The sequence below is a fragment of the Schistocerca gregaria genome, chromosome 2, assembly GCF_023897955.1.
Source record: "Schistocerca gregaria isolate iqSchGreg1 chromosome 2, iqSchGreg1.2, whole genome shotgun sequence".
NCBI classification, from domain to species: Eukaryota; Metazoa; Arthropoda; class Insecta; order Orthoptera; family Acrididae; genus Schistocerca; species Schistocerca gregaria.
The window spans coordinates 873330825-873348040 of NC_064921.1; the positions used below are offsets into that span (position 1 = coordinate 873330825).

General features: G+C 40.1%; 1 protein-coding gene across 5 annotated transcripts in view; it reads right to left on the bottom strand.

The window, feature by feature from the left end:
- LOC126335270 (protein OSCP1) overlaps positions 1-17216 on the bottom strand; it is a 48350-nt gene that overhangs the window by 18123 nt on the left and 13011 nt on the right. For all 5 annotated transcript variants that reach the window (XM_049998324.1, XM_049998325.1, XM_049998326.1 and 2 more), the window contains exon 4: positions 9414-9567. In XM_049998324.1, coding sequence (XP_049854281.1) covers positions 9414-9567 — 154 coding nt within the window. The remainder of the gene's footprint in view (positions 1-9413; positions 9568-17216) is intronic.

Consider the following 17216-nt stretch of genomic DNA (forward strand, 5'->3'; position numbering starts at 1 on the left):
AAGCTGCCCAGAACTTATCTTCAGCGGACCCAACATACAAATGAAGACTGAACTTTTGAACCTGCACAGGTTGATTATTCATGGAGGAAGAATTATTGGTCAACATTGAAGGGGAGGGACAGAGTGCATGTTTCCCAAGAATCCATCTTGTCTGAGAAGGAAAGACTACAAAACTGAAATAAAGGACATCACAGAGTGTAGAAGGTATGTCAGCTTCAAGTAAATCGTGAGAAAGGGAGTGATAGAGTGAGAAGTAAACATGGAACAGAAGAAATAAATATCGGCAAGTGAGGACAATTACAGTGTAACAAGAAGTATACAAGGGAGGAACTAAGAGGAGAAGAAAATATAAATAACTTTTGTTGTTTGTTATGTCTTTTCACTCTGTCACCTTTCTACACTTGATCTACCTTAACTATTTCCCCCTCTTTTCTTTGTTGGTGCCATTAGTGTTTTTATTTTTATATTTTTATTTATACTTCTCTGTGTTGCTTCCTGACCACCCCCATTTCTCTGTTTATTGCACTTTATTTTGTTTTATTCTCTCCAATAATCTTTGAACTGATGCTGACACAATGCTAACTGATGTGTATTCACCAGACTCTCTGTAACACATTTTTCTTGTCATGAAGCAGGAGCCTATGGTTTTTAAGGTTAGGAGTAGTGTGTAGTTTTTTGCATTCTGTGTCAGCTATAATGGGAGTTGGGCCTACTAAAGATAAGTACTAATTGCCTTTCTGCCTCTACATAAATTTAATAATTTCTAGAATGAGGTTTTCTTGTATCTACATTCCAAGAATATTCCTTGCATCATTTATATTTTTATGACAATGGAATCAGGAGGTTCTGGATCCAGGTAAGATACTGTTTGAAGTTAGACATCAGAGCATCTTGATCCATTTAGAAACATTAATCGTATTAGTGGTGCGTTCTGCCGAGTCACAATAGTTGTTTTTCATTTTATGCACAATAAGTTGACGGCAGACCCAGCTATCTTCTTTAGGAGCTGCAGTTTTGTTGTTATGTGTACCCCTGCCTGGACTCCAACCAGACTCTGAACTGTTTTGGTCTTGTGGTGCTCTTAATAGCTGAGATCAATTTCTGACACCACTACACCACTTTATGTCCCTATGTTTTCCACAGCTCACACTGATGTTCTGTGAAATGCAAATTCTCTCAGCATTTCCCAACTCTGGTGCATGTGACAGCCAGCGAGATCCTAATAAATTTGTTTGAATAGACACTAATTATGCTGTCCCAGGAACTCGGCATTTGCACCACACTACTGGTCCCATCGTATTTCATTTCATGATTATATTCAAGCCAGTGCTCAGTGACATCTGATTTGCTTGGCTGTTTTTGTCATGTATGTCACTGATTTTCCTTCCATCTCTCCTTGACAGTTCTCATAATTCGCCCAACATTCACATGAAATGCAATACACTCCTGGCTTTTGGAGGCCTAGATTATCTTTAAAATTATAAAGAATACTTTTTATCTTAGTTAAATGGAGTGAAATACACTGACTGTCATGTTTCTGTAGGAGCAGTGATGACTCGTGAGTATACATTCGGTTTGTTCACAAATTTTTACATTCAGATAAATATGAGAGCATGAAATTAGTCTGAGACAGAATTGTTTTTGTGGAATTTTGTTGTTTTGTACATAATTAAGTGCAGTTTAGGACAATAATGAAATAATGTGTAAGCTTTCGCAACTCTCCATTTCACATTTTTGTGAAAGTGAGAGTTTTCGTACTTTTTCTTTTTTTTTCGGACAAATGTACAAGATCCCTAACAGATGAATTTACTTCTGGGTTGAAAATCAGATACTCTTACACTGTACCCATACAATAATTTGTGCGAACTGTATACTTCCTTGTTACATGTTCACTTGTAGTCACACTTATTTGATTTCATCACTCTCCCAATCAAAGGATGTGTTGTCAGTGGCCCTAGTTCCTTTGCTGCCCTGGTAATTTACTTTTCTGTTTCCAGAATGAGATTTTCATTCTCCAGTGGAGTGTGCATTGATATGAAACTTCCTGGCAGATTAAAGCTGTGCACCAGACTGACTCAAATTTTGGACCTTTGCCTTTTGCGGACAAGTCCTCTACCAACTGAGCTACCCAAGCACAATTAATGACCCATCCTCACAGCTTTACTTTTCTGTTAGCATTTAAAGTAGATTTAACATAGTTCATGTTCACATGCACACAAAAGTCATTTCCCACTCAGTAACAACCAACTCCAACTACAAAGTGTCGTTTATGGAAATGATTAAATTCAAGTAGTAATGTCTACCAACATGGTCACTTGACTAGAATACAAACGATGCACTGAGATCCACAAGTGCCTATAGCACACCACTCTCAATCTCACATTTATGTGAATATTAGAGAAACCAATGAGACAACTTTTTGTGAATTTTCATGAATACAATGTGGGCCTACAGCACCTGATCACCATAAGGTCAACAGATTTCAAAAGGATGAATAAATGGTACAATCTAACAATTGACAGTGAAGTGCTTAGGCCCTTATGATTCTCAGCACCTCAAATGGATTACTGTGTGATAAAATTCATGACTTAATACAATTAACTCACTCAGAAATCCACAAAATATGTTTACTGTCAGTATATCTTTAACATATACCGACATCCAATCTTATTTTACTAAAGTATAAAGTGAGTAAATTAGAATATATGAAGACAATCAATTATTGATAAAATTATTTAGTTGGATAGAAAAAAAGTCTACTCACCAAGTGGAGGCAGAACACACACATAAAAGACTGTGGTGATTGGCAAGCTCTCAGAGCCAGAGGCTTCTTCTTCAGGCAGAAGGGTTGAAGGGGAAGGAAGAAGGGTGAAGGAAAAATACAGAAGAGGTCTAGGAATTGAGGTGGATTGTGGGAAAGTCACCCAGAACTGTGGGTCAGGGGAGACTTACCACACGGGATGAGAAGGAAAGAGTCTTTGCGAACCAAAGCATGCTGATCTCTATCTCCATGCCTTGAGCCATCACCATGTGTCCCAAAAAATTTGGTACCAGTGACCTTGGTGCATAGAGGTCTAACACTTTCAGACAAGGACCTAACTGAAGAATTACAACACCTACAAATAATGTTTTGAAGAAATGGTACTCAGATTATCAAACTGAATGCACAATGCACACAAAATCAAGAACACCTGAGGAAGAGGTTGAGACTGAGGAAGAGAAGCCAGCAATCACTTATATGCCTTATACTGGTCCAATATCCAGAAAGATCAGTAGACTCCTGCAGAAACATGGCACTCAATGTATTTCACCCCCTCAAACCAAGACGAACAGTATCAGGGACACACCTGACTAAACCAACGAAGCCAATCAGCTGTCACTGAGCACTAGCTTGAATATAATCATGAAATGAAAAACAATGAGATCTGGTACTCAGTTTATTAAGATCTTGCTGGCCACCACATCCATCAGGGTTAGGAAAAAACACTGGGAGAATTTGCAATTCACTGAATATCAGTGTGAGCTCTGAAAAACGAAAGAGCATCAAAGGACATAATGGATGTCGGGAATTGAACTGAGCTATTAATAAAGGCACGGGACTAACAACAGCTCATGGTTAATTGGAGTCCAGCAGTGGATACACATAACAGCAGAACTCATAGCACCTGAAGATGATGGCTGGCTCGATCATCAAAATTTTGTGCATAAAATGGAAACGACAACTCTGCAGAACATCTGGGAGCACACCATTAATCAACCATGCCATGAATACTTGAGAAATCAAAAAGTGTATTTTTGGTTTAATGTTCAACCCTGATTGTTGGACGTGGTAATATTAATGAAAAGTTCAAAACTTAGTAATACTTGTTGCTGGGGAAAATGAAATGCTCTCTAAAATAACAAATATCAGTGTCACTTCAAGTAGCACATAATTTTGTCAATCAAAGTTTTCGATGTGCAGAAAACAATGCAGTTTCCTTGCTTTTTGCCACAACTACTTGAATGTATCAATAACTAAAATAAGAAGACAATCATGAGGAAAATCTGATTCCTTACACATAATCCATCAAATCTGTTCTGAAAGAAGCAGATACTATTTTCATGAAGTCCTTTGTGTGTTCGTCATCCATAAGAACTTATTTTGGCTGTTTCATTTTTGTACCTGATGAGACTATATAGTCTTGAAATCAGTTGTGCATGAACAGAATATGAAAATAAAGTGTTTGATACAGTGGAATGAAGATCTGACATTATTACCTTTCATTATCTTATATCACCCACTGGGATATTTTCTGATCAATCAGAGGCTTTTGACAGTGTGAATCATGAAATTCTTCTAGATAAGTTTAAATATTGTAGTATGAATGGGACAGTGCACAAATTGTCTAATTCATATTTAACTGGAAGAATGCAGAAGGAAGAAATTAACAGTACACATAGTCTGCAAAAATCTGCAGAGTTCTCTCACTGGGGAAGTCTCAAGAATGGTGACACTAATATTAATGACTTGCCACTGTATTTTCATGAAGATGCAAAGCTAGTTCTTTCTGCTGATGATATAAGTATAGTAATCTATATCTACATCTACATCTACATGACTACTCTGCAAATCACATTTAAGTGCTTGGCAGAGGGTTCATCGAACCACAATAATACTATCTCTCTACCATTCCACTCCCGAACAGCGCGCGAGAAAAACGAACACCTAAACCTTTCTGTCCAAGATCTGATTTCTCTTATTTTATTTTGATGATCATTCCTACCTATGTAGGTTGGGCTCAACAAAATATTTTCGCATTCAGAAGAGAAAGTTGGTGACTGGCGCTTTGCAACTTATACTGGTCTTCGGATGACCTTACTAGATGGTAAATTACAGCATCATCTGCAAACAACCTAAGAGAACTGCTCAGATTGTCACCCAGGTCATTTATATAGATCAGGAACAGCAGAGGTCCCAGGACGCTTCCCTGGGGAACACCTGATATCACTCGATTTGCCGTCTATTACTACAAACTGCGACCTTCCTGACAGGAAATCACGAATCCAGTCGCACAACTGAGATGATACCCCATAGGCCCACAGCTTGATTAGAAGTAGCTTGTGAGGAATGGTGTCAAAACCTTTCCGGAAATCTAGAAATACGGAATCAACTTGAGATCCCCTGTCGATAGCAGCCATTACTTCGTGCGAATAAAGAGCTAGCTGCATTGCACAAGAACGATGTTTTCTGAAACCATGCTGATTACGTTTCAATAGATCGTTCCCTTCGAGATGATTCATAATGTTTGAATACAGTATCTGCTCCAAAACTCTACGACAAACTGACGTCAATGATATAGGTCTGTAGTTCAATGGATTACTCCTACTACCCTTCTTAAACACTGGTGCGACCTGTGCAATTTTCCAATCTGTAGGTACAGATCTATCGCTGAGCAAGCGGTTGTATATGATTGCTAAGTAGGGAGCTATTGTATCAGCGTAATCTGAAAGGAACCTAATCGGTATACAATATGGACCTGAAGACTTGCCCGTATCAAGTGATTTGAGTTGCTTCGCAACCCCCGAAGGTATCTACTTCTAAGAAACTATTGCTAGCAGCTGTTCGTGTTTCAAATTCTGGAATATTCCATTCGTCTTCCCTGGTGAAGGAATTTCTGAAAACTGCATTCAATAGCTCCGCTTTAGCGGCACAGTTGTTGGTAACAGTACCATCGGCACTGCGCAGTGAAGGTATTGACTGCGTCTTGCCGCTTGTGTAAATTACATACGACCAGAATTTCTTCAGATTTTCTACCAAATTTTGAGACATTGTTACGTTGTGGAACCTATTAAAGGCATCTCACATTAAAGTCTGTGCCAAATTTCGCACGTCTGTAAATTTTAGCCAATCTTTGGGATTTCGCGTTCTTCTGAACTTCGCATGCTTTTTCAGTTGCCTCTGCAACAGCGTTCGGACCTGTTTTGTGTACCACGGGGGATCAGTTCCATCTCTCACCAATTGATGAGGTATGAATCTCTCAATTGCTGTTGCTACTATATCTTTGAATTTGAGCCACATCTCGTCTACATTTGCATAGTCAGTTCGGAAGGAATGGAGATTGTCTCAACAAACAAGAATGAGCTGAGGAAATTGTAAATAAAGTCTTTCAGAAAATTATTAAATGGTTCTCTGCAAATGGATTCTGACTAAATTTTGAGAAAACACAGTATATACAATTCTGTACAGTAAATGGCAAAAAAAAACCAATACACACAGACTTTGAAACAAAGTCTGTTGCTAAGGCAGAATTTTCAAAATTTCTGGGTGTGTGCATCGATGAGAAATTGAATTGGAACAAACACACTGATGATCTGCTGTAGCGGTTAGGTTCAGCTACTTATGTTATTAGGGTTATTGCAAATTTTTTTGATAACACACCAGTAAAAAACCTACTATGCCTACTTTCATTCATTGCTTTCATGTGGCATCATACTTTGGGGTCATTCAACATTATGGAAAAAAAGTATTCATTGCACAAAAACGTGTAATCAGAATATTAACTAGAGCCCACCCAAGGTCACCTTGCAGACATTTATTAAAAGGAACTCTGCATATTCACAGTACCTTCACAATACAAATATTCACTTGTGAAATTTGTTATTAACAACACATCCCAATTCAAAAATAGTAGTGAAGTGCTTAGCTCCAACACTAAAAGGAAGAATGATCTTCACTATTCTGGGTTAAATCTGATTTTGGCACAGAAAGAGGCGAATTATGCTGCCACAAAAATCTTTGGTCATTTGTAAAATAGCATTAAAAGTCTGACAGATAGCCAACCAGCCTTCAGAAACAAATTAAAATAATTTCTGAATGGCAACTCCTTCTGCTCAATAGATGAATTTCCAATATGAAGTAGTAACTGTAAAAAAAATTAATTAATTATATTGTGTAAAGAAAACTTATGTTAAACTGACATGATCCACATCATTATGAAATGTTGTATTCATGATCTACAGAACAAGTATTACTGTAATGTTATGTATGGCACTTATGAACTGTCCAGATGTCATTGTTCATTTTCTTTCAGCCATTTGTCTGGATCACGAGCACCGCTTGCAGGAAAGACAAATGTGTGTCAGGTGTTGGTGGTAAAATGGAAAATCTATTTAAAAAAATATTTCTTTTGTTTTCCAACATGGTGTAAGTTGATCATCAAAGCACATGAAAAAGTTTGTTTGTTGTCTAATAGTATCTACTCTGCCCTCAAATCACTGACAGTGTTCATGCAAAAACAGAATGCTGATTACCTTGACATAAAGCATCCCACATTCTCCAGCCCTAAAGAAATACATATAGTGTGTTGTATGTAGAGACTTCAGAAAATTAGTTAATTAGCTTCATGTTCCATGGATCATTTGTATGATCAATTATAATGATGTTGAACAAGTCATTTTGCACACACATCACAACATAATTTTTAAAAATTTGCTACATGCTCAAAAACCAGTCAATGATACTTTTAAGAACTTTATTTACCATTTCTTCTGTTTCTGTCTGTATGCTTGGACTGATTACAATATTGGTGTCATTTGCAAAGAAACTAACAGTGAACTTGTTGTTTCATTTAATAAACTAATTCTGCTTGTAGTATAAAAGACAGAAGATCATTTATTTATATGAGGAACAACAGCGCGCCTAAGATTGAGCATGATTTCTCCCCAGTCAGAATAAAGTCCCCACACTACATTGCCTGAATTAATAAGTACAATTTTCCGCATTTTTTTGCTTAGGTATGACGTTAGTCCACTGGTAAGCTATACCGTCAATCCCACATAACTTTAATTTGTCTACGAGAATATAGTGATTCACACAGTTAAATGCCTTCGACCAGGTTGCAAAAAATACAACTGGCACTATTTTATTATTTAATGCTTGTAAAGTTTGGTGAGTGAACATGTAAATGTCATTCTCAGTAGAACAACTCATATGAAATCCACACTGATTATTACTCAAGTAAGATACTATTCTAGAATATATCACTTTCTCAAAAATTTTGGGAAACGATGTCAGATAGGTAACTTACACACATCTTCCCATGCTAAGGTCATTCCACAATCAGAGTGGCACATTGTCGGAAGAGAGTACATTTCCTGCAGAGACAGTTCTGCTGTGATACAGACAACAGATGTATCAAAGCATGTGACTCAAATGATGCAGCACTTGAAAACATACTCCAAACTTGAAGTAAGCGGTGTTGTACAATTCTTGTGGGCAACAGTCTAAATTGCGAAAAGATTCACCATGAATATCTGGTGGTATATGGACCAAACGCAAGGTCACATCCAGCTGAAGCGAAACAGTAACAATTTGGCTGAGACTGCACAGATGTTGATGCTTATTGGGAAGTATAGATCTTGCATCATCAGATTTCCACTTTTTGGCAAGCTGAAAAACCATCTGGGAGGAGAGAGATTTTCCAATGATGAGGATCCTCACAGTGGTTCATGGATGGAACTCTGACTAAGTTGTGAATTTCTATCATCAGGTGATTGAACTATTGGTAGAACATTCTGACAGTTGTTTACAGAGTTAATGTATCTTTGTCTAATGTATGGTTAATGTATCCATGCCTCTTTCAAGTGTAGCGCATCACTGAATGTACAAGGAATGAGACTGACAACACTGTGAGCAACCTGGCACTGCTGTGTTATTCTGCTTGTGTAGATCGGTGTGTTCATCCTTCCAAATGCTGAGTCCAAGTTTCAGCTTCATACAGTTATCATGTGGTTTTTGAGAGTACCGTCAGTGAAACTGTGTTTTTTTTTGTGTGTTATAAAAATGGAACAATGGAATTAGGAGTAACATTATGCCATCACATTTTGTGTTGAACTTGGGGAATCCCTGACTGGGATCTTTGAAAACTCCGGACTCTGAATAACATTCAAAATAACGTAACTGACTGGTTAAAGAACATACCAATTGAAGTCCTTCAGCACTGCTACCAAGACTGGGAACAACAACTCCGCTGGTGTATAACTGCTGAAGGGAACTACTCTGAAGGGGACTGTACTCGGCCTGCCATGATAATGTGTAACTAATTTTTTGAAATCCCATCATACAATTTAAAACTAGATTATTCAGTAGTGGTGAGTCTTAAACTGTTAACTTTTGGGAGGATATATTTACGCGACCTCTTCAAGTTGTATACTGCCATCTTAGCAGATTTCTGCAGTATTAACTACATTTTTGCAAGAATAATGACGGCAGTAAGGAAAACTGCACCACATTCTGTATGTGAAAATTTGTTCAGAAATAAATTTTTGAACATAAAAATTATACATAAATGAGAAGTTTATTGAATTCAGATAAGAGATCATAGCAGAACATTAATATAGTCAACAATTTATGATAGGGGGCAAAGAATACTTACATATTACAGCCCAAATCTGTATTCCTATTGCCATGAATATCAAATGATCCCAATTGCCTGGTGCCTTGGTAATCTCCACAACCATCAAATTTTGTTACATCCTTTATTTCACCAGTTTCATCATATGAACGTATCTCACCAGGAATATCACACCCTGCATATAAGAGGAAAATGTTTTGTATATTTTGAAATATTGACAGAAGAAAACAAGCTACACAGCGAACAGAGGAATAAGAGAAAGTTGACTGCATCTAAAAGTATGTTGAAACAACAACATACTTGAAACTTCCTGGCAGATTAAATACATGTTCACTGAGCAATATCACGATAACTTTATGACTGTATGACTATAATATTGTTGGAATCGCCTAAGTCATACACATACCTGGGTGTAACGCTGTAGGGATATGAAATGGAATGATCACATAGGTTCGGTCATGGGTAAAGCAGGTGGTAGACTTCGGCTTATTGGTAGAATATTGGGGAAGTGCAATCAGTCTACAAAAGAGATTGCTTACCAATCGCTTGTGCAGCCCTTCCTAGAATATTGCTCAAGTGTGCTGAACCCATACCAGATAGGACTAGCAGAGGATACTGAAAGTATATAGAGAGGGGCACCACGAACAGTCACAGGTTTGTTTAATCCATGGGAGAGTGTCACAGAGATACTGAAGGAACTGAAATGGCGGGCTCTTGAAGAAAGACGTAAACTATACCGAAAAAGCCTATTAACAAAGTTTCAAGAACTGGCTTTAAATAATTACTCTAGGGATATTCTATAACTACCTATGTATCACTCACACAGGGATTGTAAGGACAAGATTACAGTAATTACTGCACATACAGAGGCATTCAAACACTCATTCTTCCTTCACTCCATATGTAAATAGAATAGGAAGAAACCCTAATAACTGCTACAATGGGACACACCTTCTGTCATGCACCTCATGGTGGTTTGCAGAGTGTAAATGTATATTAAAACAAGTGTGTCAACAGCTTATGGTGGAGCTCATTTTGAGATCTTCCTTTTTTTATTTCATGATTGTGTCCAAGAGTAGCAAACACTGCTTTTGCAACTTTCATACAGTATCTGAACTTTTAAATTAATGAAGGAGGGACATTATGTTTTCTCAAACATTTCCATATTTTAGCCCTTGGTACAATGCCGTATGCTTATTCCAAATCCAGGAACACTATATCAGCTCATTTCCTTTTTCCCAATATTTTTCCATTAACTGACAGAGGAAAAACATGAAGTCTAATTCCCCTGTTATTTCTGAATCTGTTCTGTTGTCCCTCAAACTGATGTTCTAGGATTTTTCTCAGTCTATTTCTATGATATTTTCCATTACCTTAAGGCAATGTGATAGCATTGTGATTCCTCAGTAGTTGTGCATGTCTTTCTATTTCCTTTCTTAAAATATGGTACTATAATTCCATTTTCCCAATCATTCAGCACTTTGTTCTTTTACCATATCAACCCCAGCATCTGGCATAACCATTGTATTCTTTGGATTCCAGCTGCCTTAATCATCATATCCACTGTCACCCCATCGGATGCTGTTCTTCCTATGCTTCAATGACTTCAGTGTCACTTTCTTGTTCATTTTATCCATTCAGTAAGATTTCAAAATAATTTTTCATTGCTTCCCTGATGGCTTCTTTGTCCCTGATAATATTCCCATCATCTGTTTCACTCACTTTTATATATTTTCTGTCAGATCTTTTACTTTTCAACAACCTATGTAATAGTTTTTGGTTCCTCGTGCTGTGTTGTTCTAGTTACTTGGTGAATATTTTTCAACTCTTTATTTTCTTCTTTCAATATTATCTTCACATGGAGTTTCTTCTATCGATATTCCTGTTCCAGTATCACCACCTTATGCTCAGCATAGCCGATAACTGTCTTAGATTTCCCATCCCAGCCATACTACTAATCTTATGACTATCTCGTTCCTTGAAGAATGTGTGGCGTCGATGAGGTCGACACCAGCATCGATCTGAGTACCGTCTTTTAACTAAGCTAAACATTATCTTTGTGCAGTTCTACCATGTCAGTTCTTTGTAAGCCTTAGGTGAATAAACGAACTACGGCAAAATGGAAGTGGTGTTTGGCGTAACTGAACCGAACTTCCCCCTTACTGGTGACCCCGAGTTGTAACGTCTTCCGTTTTCGCCATTTTACTTTGTCCGCGACCTCCACATTGGTTATTTTTGGGTGTATTACATCGACACAGCATTTGAACAATGACTTCGGTCCAACGCCAAACACCGGATTTTGTGATCAACACGCATTGTGTTGCGGGCGATGTTCACCCGCCAGGACTGCAACACAATGCCTCTCACTCGATGATTATGTCGATTTCGCCGGACGTTTTCAAGCCTGCAACAATAAGTGAGGTCAGGAGTGTGCACGACTTCAGCTATCAAATGCTTTTGTTCCCACCATATGTGCAGTTACCTCTTACGGATCTCTGTGCAGTGCGGGACCAATGTCGATTTCTGCAAATGCTTCGTTGGCCAACCTACCACCACCAGGACAACGATTTGCCACACCACAATCCGTGCACTACCACATAGATACCTGCCAAGTGGCCAGAACTGCTTCGTTCACAGGTCAACCTACTCAGCATCCGACCACACCTGCGCCTACCTCGGTTCAGCATCAGCACTTGCCTTCCTACTTCGATACCTCGGCCTGCAACAGGAACAATAACTTGTTATCTGAGCCTCACCTCCACCTCAGTGTTTTGTGCCACGACACCGATTTGAGTGGAGTGACTATGAACAGTAAACTATCATACATTCCGTCCCACGTTCAACATCATTTCCCACACTGTGCTTCTGGACAGCCCGCACCTCCACAGCCTTCCTGCAACACAGGTGGCCCCGGCTCTGATCATATGTCAAGCTTTCCGCAGACTAACACGCATTCTCAAACTTTGAACTTTTTCTCACCTGTCGCCCATGCGCCGGCCCCAGTCGAGCTTCCGTACCATTCTCGGCACATCTCGGTGCCTCATCCATGTCGGTGTTCCGCGATGCGTCATTCCGAACACACCCGTAATGTGTTGAGCATCTGCAACCGCAATCAACACATTATGGTGTCTCACCCGCACCAGCCTTCTGCGTTGGGACAGATCGCGCTCAACCACACTGTGTCACCTTCCCACTGCCTCCCAAACAGCTGTCATTGCCACATCCCCTGGAGTCACACACTCCTGGAATACTACAGCAACAACAGGTTGTTTCAGGCAGTGCCCCGACGAACTCAACTCAACCTGTTCTTCCGAGCATTCTACAACACTTACAGACGCTGCAGCTGTTTAATCCCAACGTAACTACAACCTGTTTCAAAATTGCGGACGAAGTGTTCGACCATTACAAACTCGACGAGTCAACCAGGTTCTGTGCCTCATCACCCACCTGCACGACCAGGAGGACTTGATTGCTGACCTGGTCAACGCCCTGGACTCATCTACCCAGTACACCCTAGCCAAAGAGACAAATCTACATCGGCTTGAGACAGATCTACATCGGCTTGCGCACTCAACTGAGGCAGCAATATGGCAAGTGATCCACGTCGAGCAACTAGGCAATGACAAACCTTCCCATCTCTAGAGATGGCTACGTGCCCTGGTCAGTGCCGATCTATTCTCTGACACAGCTCTCCTCACATCCACTTTGCTCTGGCTCAAAGGCCTCCTGAAACTGTCGAGCAAAGAATGACAATTGCTGACAACCTACACAATGCATCACTGCTCCACTTCGCCAGCCACTGCCTACCTGACAAGTCTCAGGTTCAGGCTCATCGCCCTGCGGATGGACGTGGCCGGGGCCGACCGTTCTGCTCGCTCCGGGAAGCGGTAAACAAGCAACTGGGACGTCACCGGCTCTTCCTGCGGTCATGCCTCCTCCTGCAACCGAACCTGCTGTGGCCACCGAACCTCGGCCACCACCACTGGCAATGAACTTTCTGCAGGCAATGCAAACGCACTACCTATATTCCTCCGACCTCGCCCCCTACTCTGGTCTCACGCACTTCGTCGAGTGACCACATGCTCCCCACGTCGAGCTTACCTATGGTCATGCCCTCGCCGCCGGGCCCTTCGCCGGTCCCTTCGACCTCTCCCCCATTTCCTGCCTCACCCTGTCGAGGTTTCACACGCCCTCTCATCTAGAACGTGTCCTCGCTCGAGGTGTTTGTGCCTGTCCCCCTGGACATAATCCATGACATCTTAATAATACTATGTGATCATACACTGTTCGTCGTGCTCAAGACACAACCTTCGCCATTCCCTGCCACCTGGTGAAATGTGTTCCCCTCTTGTCCGATGTCGACCTGGACATGCTTCGTGTGTTTGCCACGCCCACCGGAGACATCGTCGTGGTCACTCCGTTCCTCCCACAAATGGCTGGTCTACCTGTCGCCGCATGACCAGCACATCCAGTATGATGCCCGGCTCGCTTCAACGACTTCCAGGTTCGGTGGCCAAACCTTCCTTCACGACATCTACCCACACAGCTACCCCGACGACACTGTCGAGCTGACTGTGGTCCGGCTCCTGAAGACCACCCCTGCCGACGCCATAGTCACCCCTCCCCACCCACCACCCCCGGCCTCTCAAGAGTACTTTGTACTGCAGGGGAGGGGAGGGGGACTATGTGGCGCCAATGAGGTCGATACCAGCATCGATCTGAGTAACGTCTTTGAACTAAGCTAAACATTATCTTTGTGCAGTTCCGCCATGTCAGTTCTTTGTAAGCCTTTGATGTGTTTAGGTGAATAAACAAACTACTGCAAAATGGGAGTGTTGTTTGGTGTAACTGACCCGAACTTCCCCAACTATTCTTTATTAGAAGCTTATTCCTTGTGCACAGATTCAGAATTTCTAAACCTTCAACATTTCTTTTTCCATATCCAAAAGGTCCCATCACTTCCCCATATCCATTTCTATCAATGCTGATTTGTGCATTCAAATCCCCACTTACCATTATTTTATCTTCAATTACTTGGTCTTCCAGTTCTTCAAGGAACTTCACTTTTTCATTGTCACTGCACCCTCACTAAGGCACCTAAACGTGAGGTATAGTGAAACTATTCTTCCCCATGTGCACTCTGTAATTATCCTTTCACTTATAAAATTTACATCTGTCATGGGAGTCAATGACTTTGTGAAACACAAGGCCCATTCCATTCTTTGCCACTTTATTGTGACCAAGCCAGTTTAATTTGTACCCACCTCTCAGCAGTTTTGAGTTCTTTCCCTTCCATTTGGTCTCACTCCATCCAAGGATATAAATCTTTCTCCTCACCATCCTGTCTACAATCTATTCACTCTTTCCTGTCTAGGTTACTACATTTAATGTTCTCACTCCGAACATGTTTTTATCTTTTTGTTCATTTCTAGTTTTCTGTCCTTTATCAGTGGTTCTTCTTCCATTACTTGGATAATCTTGAGGATGCAAAGCTCCATCATTCATTCCATGGGTACAAGAAGTGCTGTCATTAGGTATTTTCAATCTGAGGCTTGCTCTTTCACTGAGTTATACATTTTAGTTATGTTATGACATAACAAAAAAAAAAAAAAAATTCATTAATACTGACACTATCACTGAGGTAGCCAGAGTAATTTTCACCTTGCCTAAAGTGAACAAGATGTTACACAACGCAAAACATGGCAGTTAAATGGCAAAAATTGAGATATTTCAGGGAAAACGTCTTCAACAACCCCCAATATTTTGGCAGGACCGCACCCTGTCATTTTCAAGGCATAACTGCAGCAAATAAGCACTGTGTAAGGGAATTTAAAATGACTCTCAAAGAAACTCCTGAAAGAGAAAACACACACACACACACACACACACACACACACACACACACAGATTTATTATGTCAATTACAGGAAATGCATTTGAGTGATTCCGATATTCTAGTAAGTTTTGATGTGGTCTCTCTCTTCACTTGTATTCCTCTGTCTGGTTTGTTACGGCTGATCGAGGTTAGGTTCAGTGCTGAATAAATTAATCTATTTCAACATATGTTGACTTCCACTTTCTTTTTATTTAATGACCAGTACTATGAGCAGACAAACAGAGTTGTGATGGAAACCCATTGTCACAGACTATTGCCAATTCATGCATGGATGGCTTCAAGGAATGTGCCTTGGAGTCAGCAGCTTTGAAACCTGCATGTTTTTTTAAGATACATGGATGATACTTTTGTTGTTTGGCCTCATGGCACAGAGTATCTGAATGACTTTTTAGAACAACTAAATTTAATCCACCCGAATATTTGTTTCATTACAGAGTTACAAAAATATGTCTGTCTTCTCTTCCTTGATGTGTTGGTCAAGAGGTGGGCTGATGGTACATTGGAACATGCTGTTTATAGGAATACTCCTCACACTGACTTGTATCTGCAGGTTCAACATGATGGGCCCATGTCATTCCGGACCCAGCTGAGTTGGCCCATCTCAAAGTCACCTCTTGTCACAATGGCTATAGTGAAAGACAGATCAGATGTAGTTGTGCTATCGACCAACTGTGCACTGAGAGAGTGATGATAATACTGATGTGGCAGAGAAATCTACGATCATGGTGGCTCCAAAATCTATGACCACCATCTAATATCAAGGTCCATTTAGGTTCCATAAAGGATGATCTTAGAGTGCAGAAGGTGGGTGTCTAACATATTCCTTACAACAGTTGGCCGCTGTACAACATTGTCTTGGTACTGGTTATCCTATGGAATATAACAACAAGGACATTCTGGCATGCACTTTCAACTATTGGGACAGTATTATTAAGAAAGCTGTTGAAATTAAATTAGCAAGTAATCTTATAAATGAAAATGGCAGTTTTTCTTTAAATTCCACATGGAATCCTGCTCCCTCCCTTGTCATAAAACAGAGGGGAAGAGTTAATGCTCCCTCACCCATAGATTATTAAATGCACTATCAATAACTTCTGATGTTGGTTATCTTCAGTCTGTGGTTGCCAGGGTTTACACACACACACACACACACACACACACACACACACACACACACAGGGAGAGGAGAGAGGAGAGAGAGAGAGAGTGTGTATCTTATCTTACCAGACTTTCTCTGAAAACTGAGGTTTCAAATTCCCTTGTACAGTTGCTGTAGCAAGTAGGAATAGCACCCAGCTGCATTCTCATAAGTTATTAGAGCAGCTGGCAATTTTGCCCTCCAAGTCAAGGAGTGAGGGTCAACCACTGACATCATTGCTTGACTTTTCCCATTACATCATCAATTTCACAATCCTTGCATTATTGTAATGGTGATGGATCTATTCCTTTCAGAAGCCCTGGGCAATGACTTCCATGATGTCAGCTTGTTGAATACAAGTTCTTGTGCCAGAGTGCCTAGTTACTTAGATGTCTTGTGACACCCTCCTTATGATGATGTTTTGCTGATTTGGTCATAACAGCCGTCCACTTCACTGGCATAACCAATAATTTGGAAATATAGACATTCAAAGTCAATAAATTCTCACTAGAGTAGTGAAAAAGAAATAGTCACATAAAGAGAGGACCAAACGAAGCAAAACAAGACTGACAACATGCTGTCAGAAGGAAATCTCAAGAAATAAAAAATTGGTAGAAAATGTAGAATAAGGGACTTAGATAACTAGGATATTGACAACACAAAATAAAGAGAATAGCTCATATGTCAGTCCCACACAACATTTTTGGCTATATTTCCTAAAAATAAAATGCTTCTCTCATTCTTTCCCATCTTTTGGAAGTACTGTATCCTTGGGTATTAGTTGCAGCTA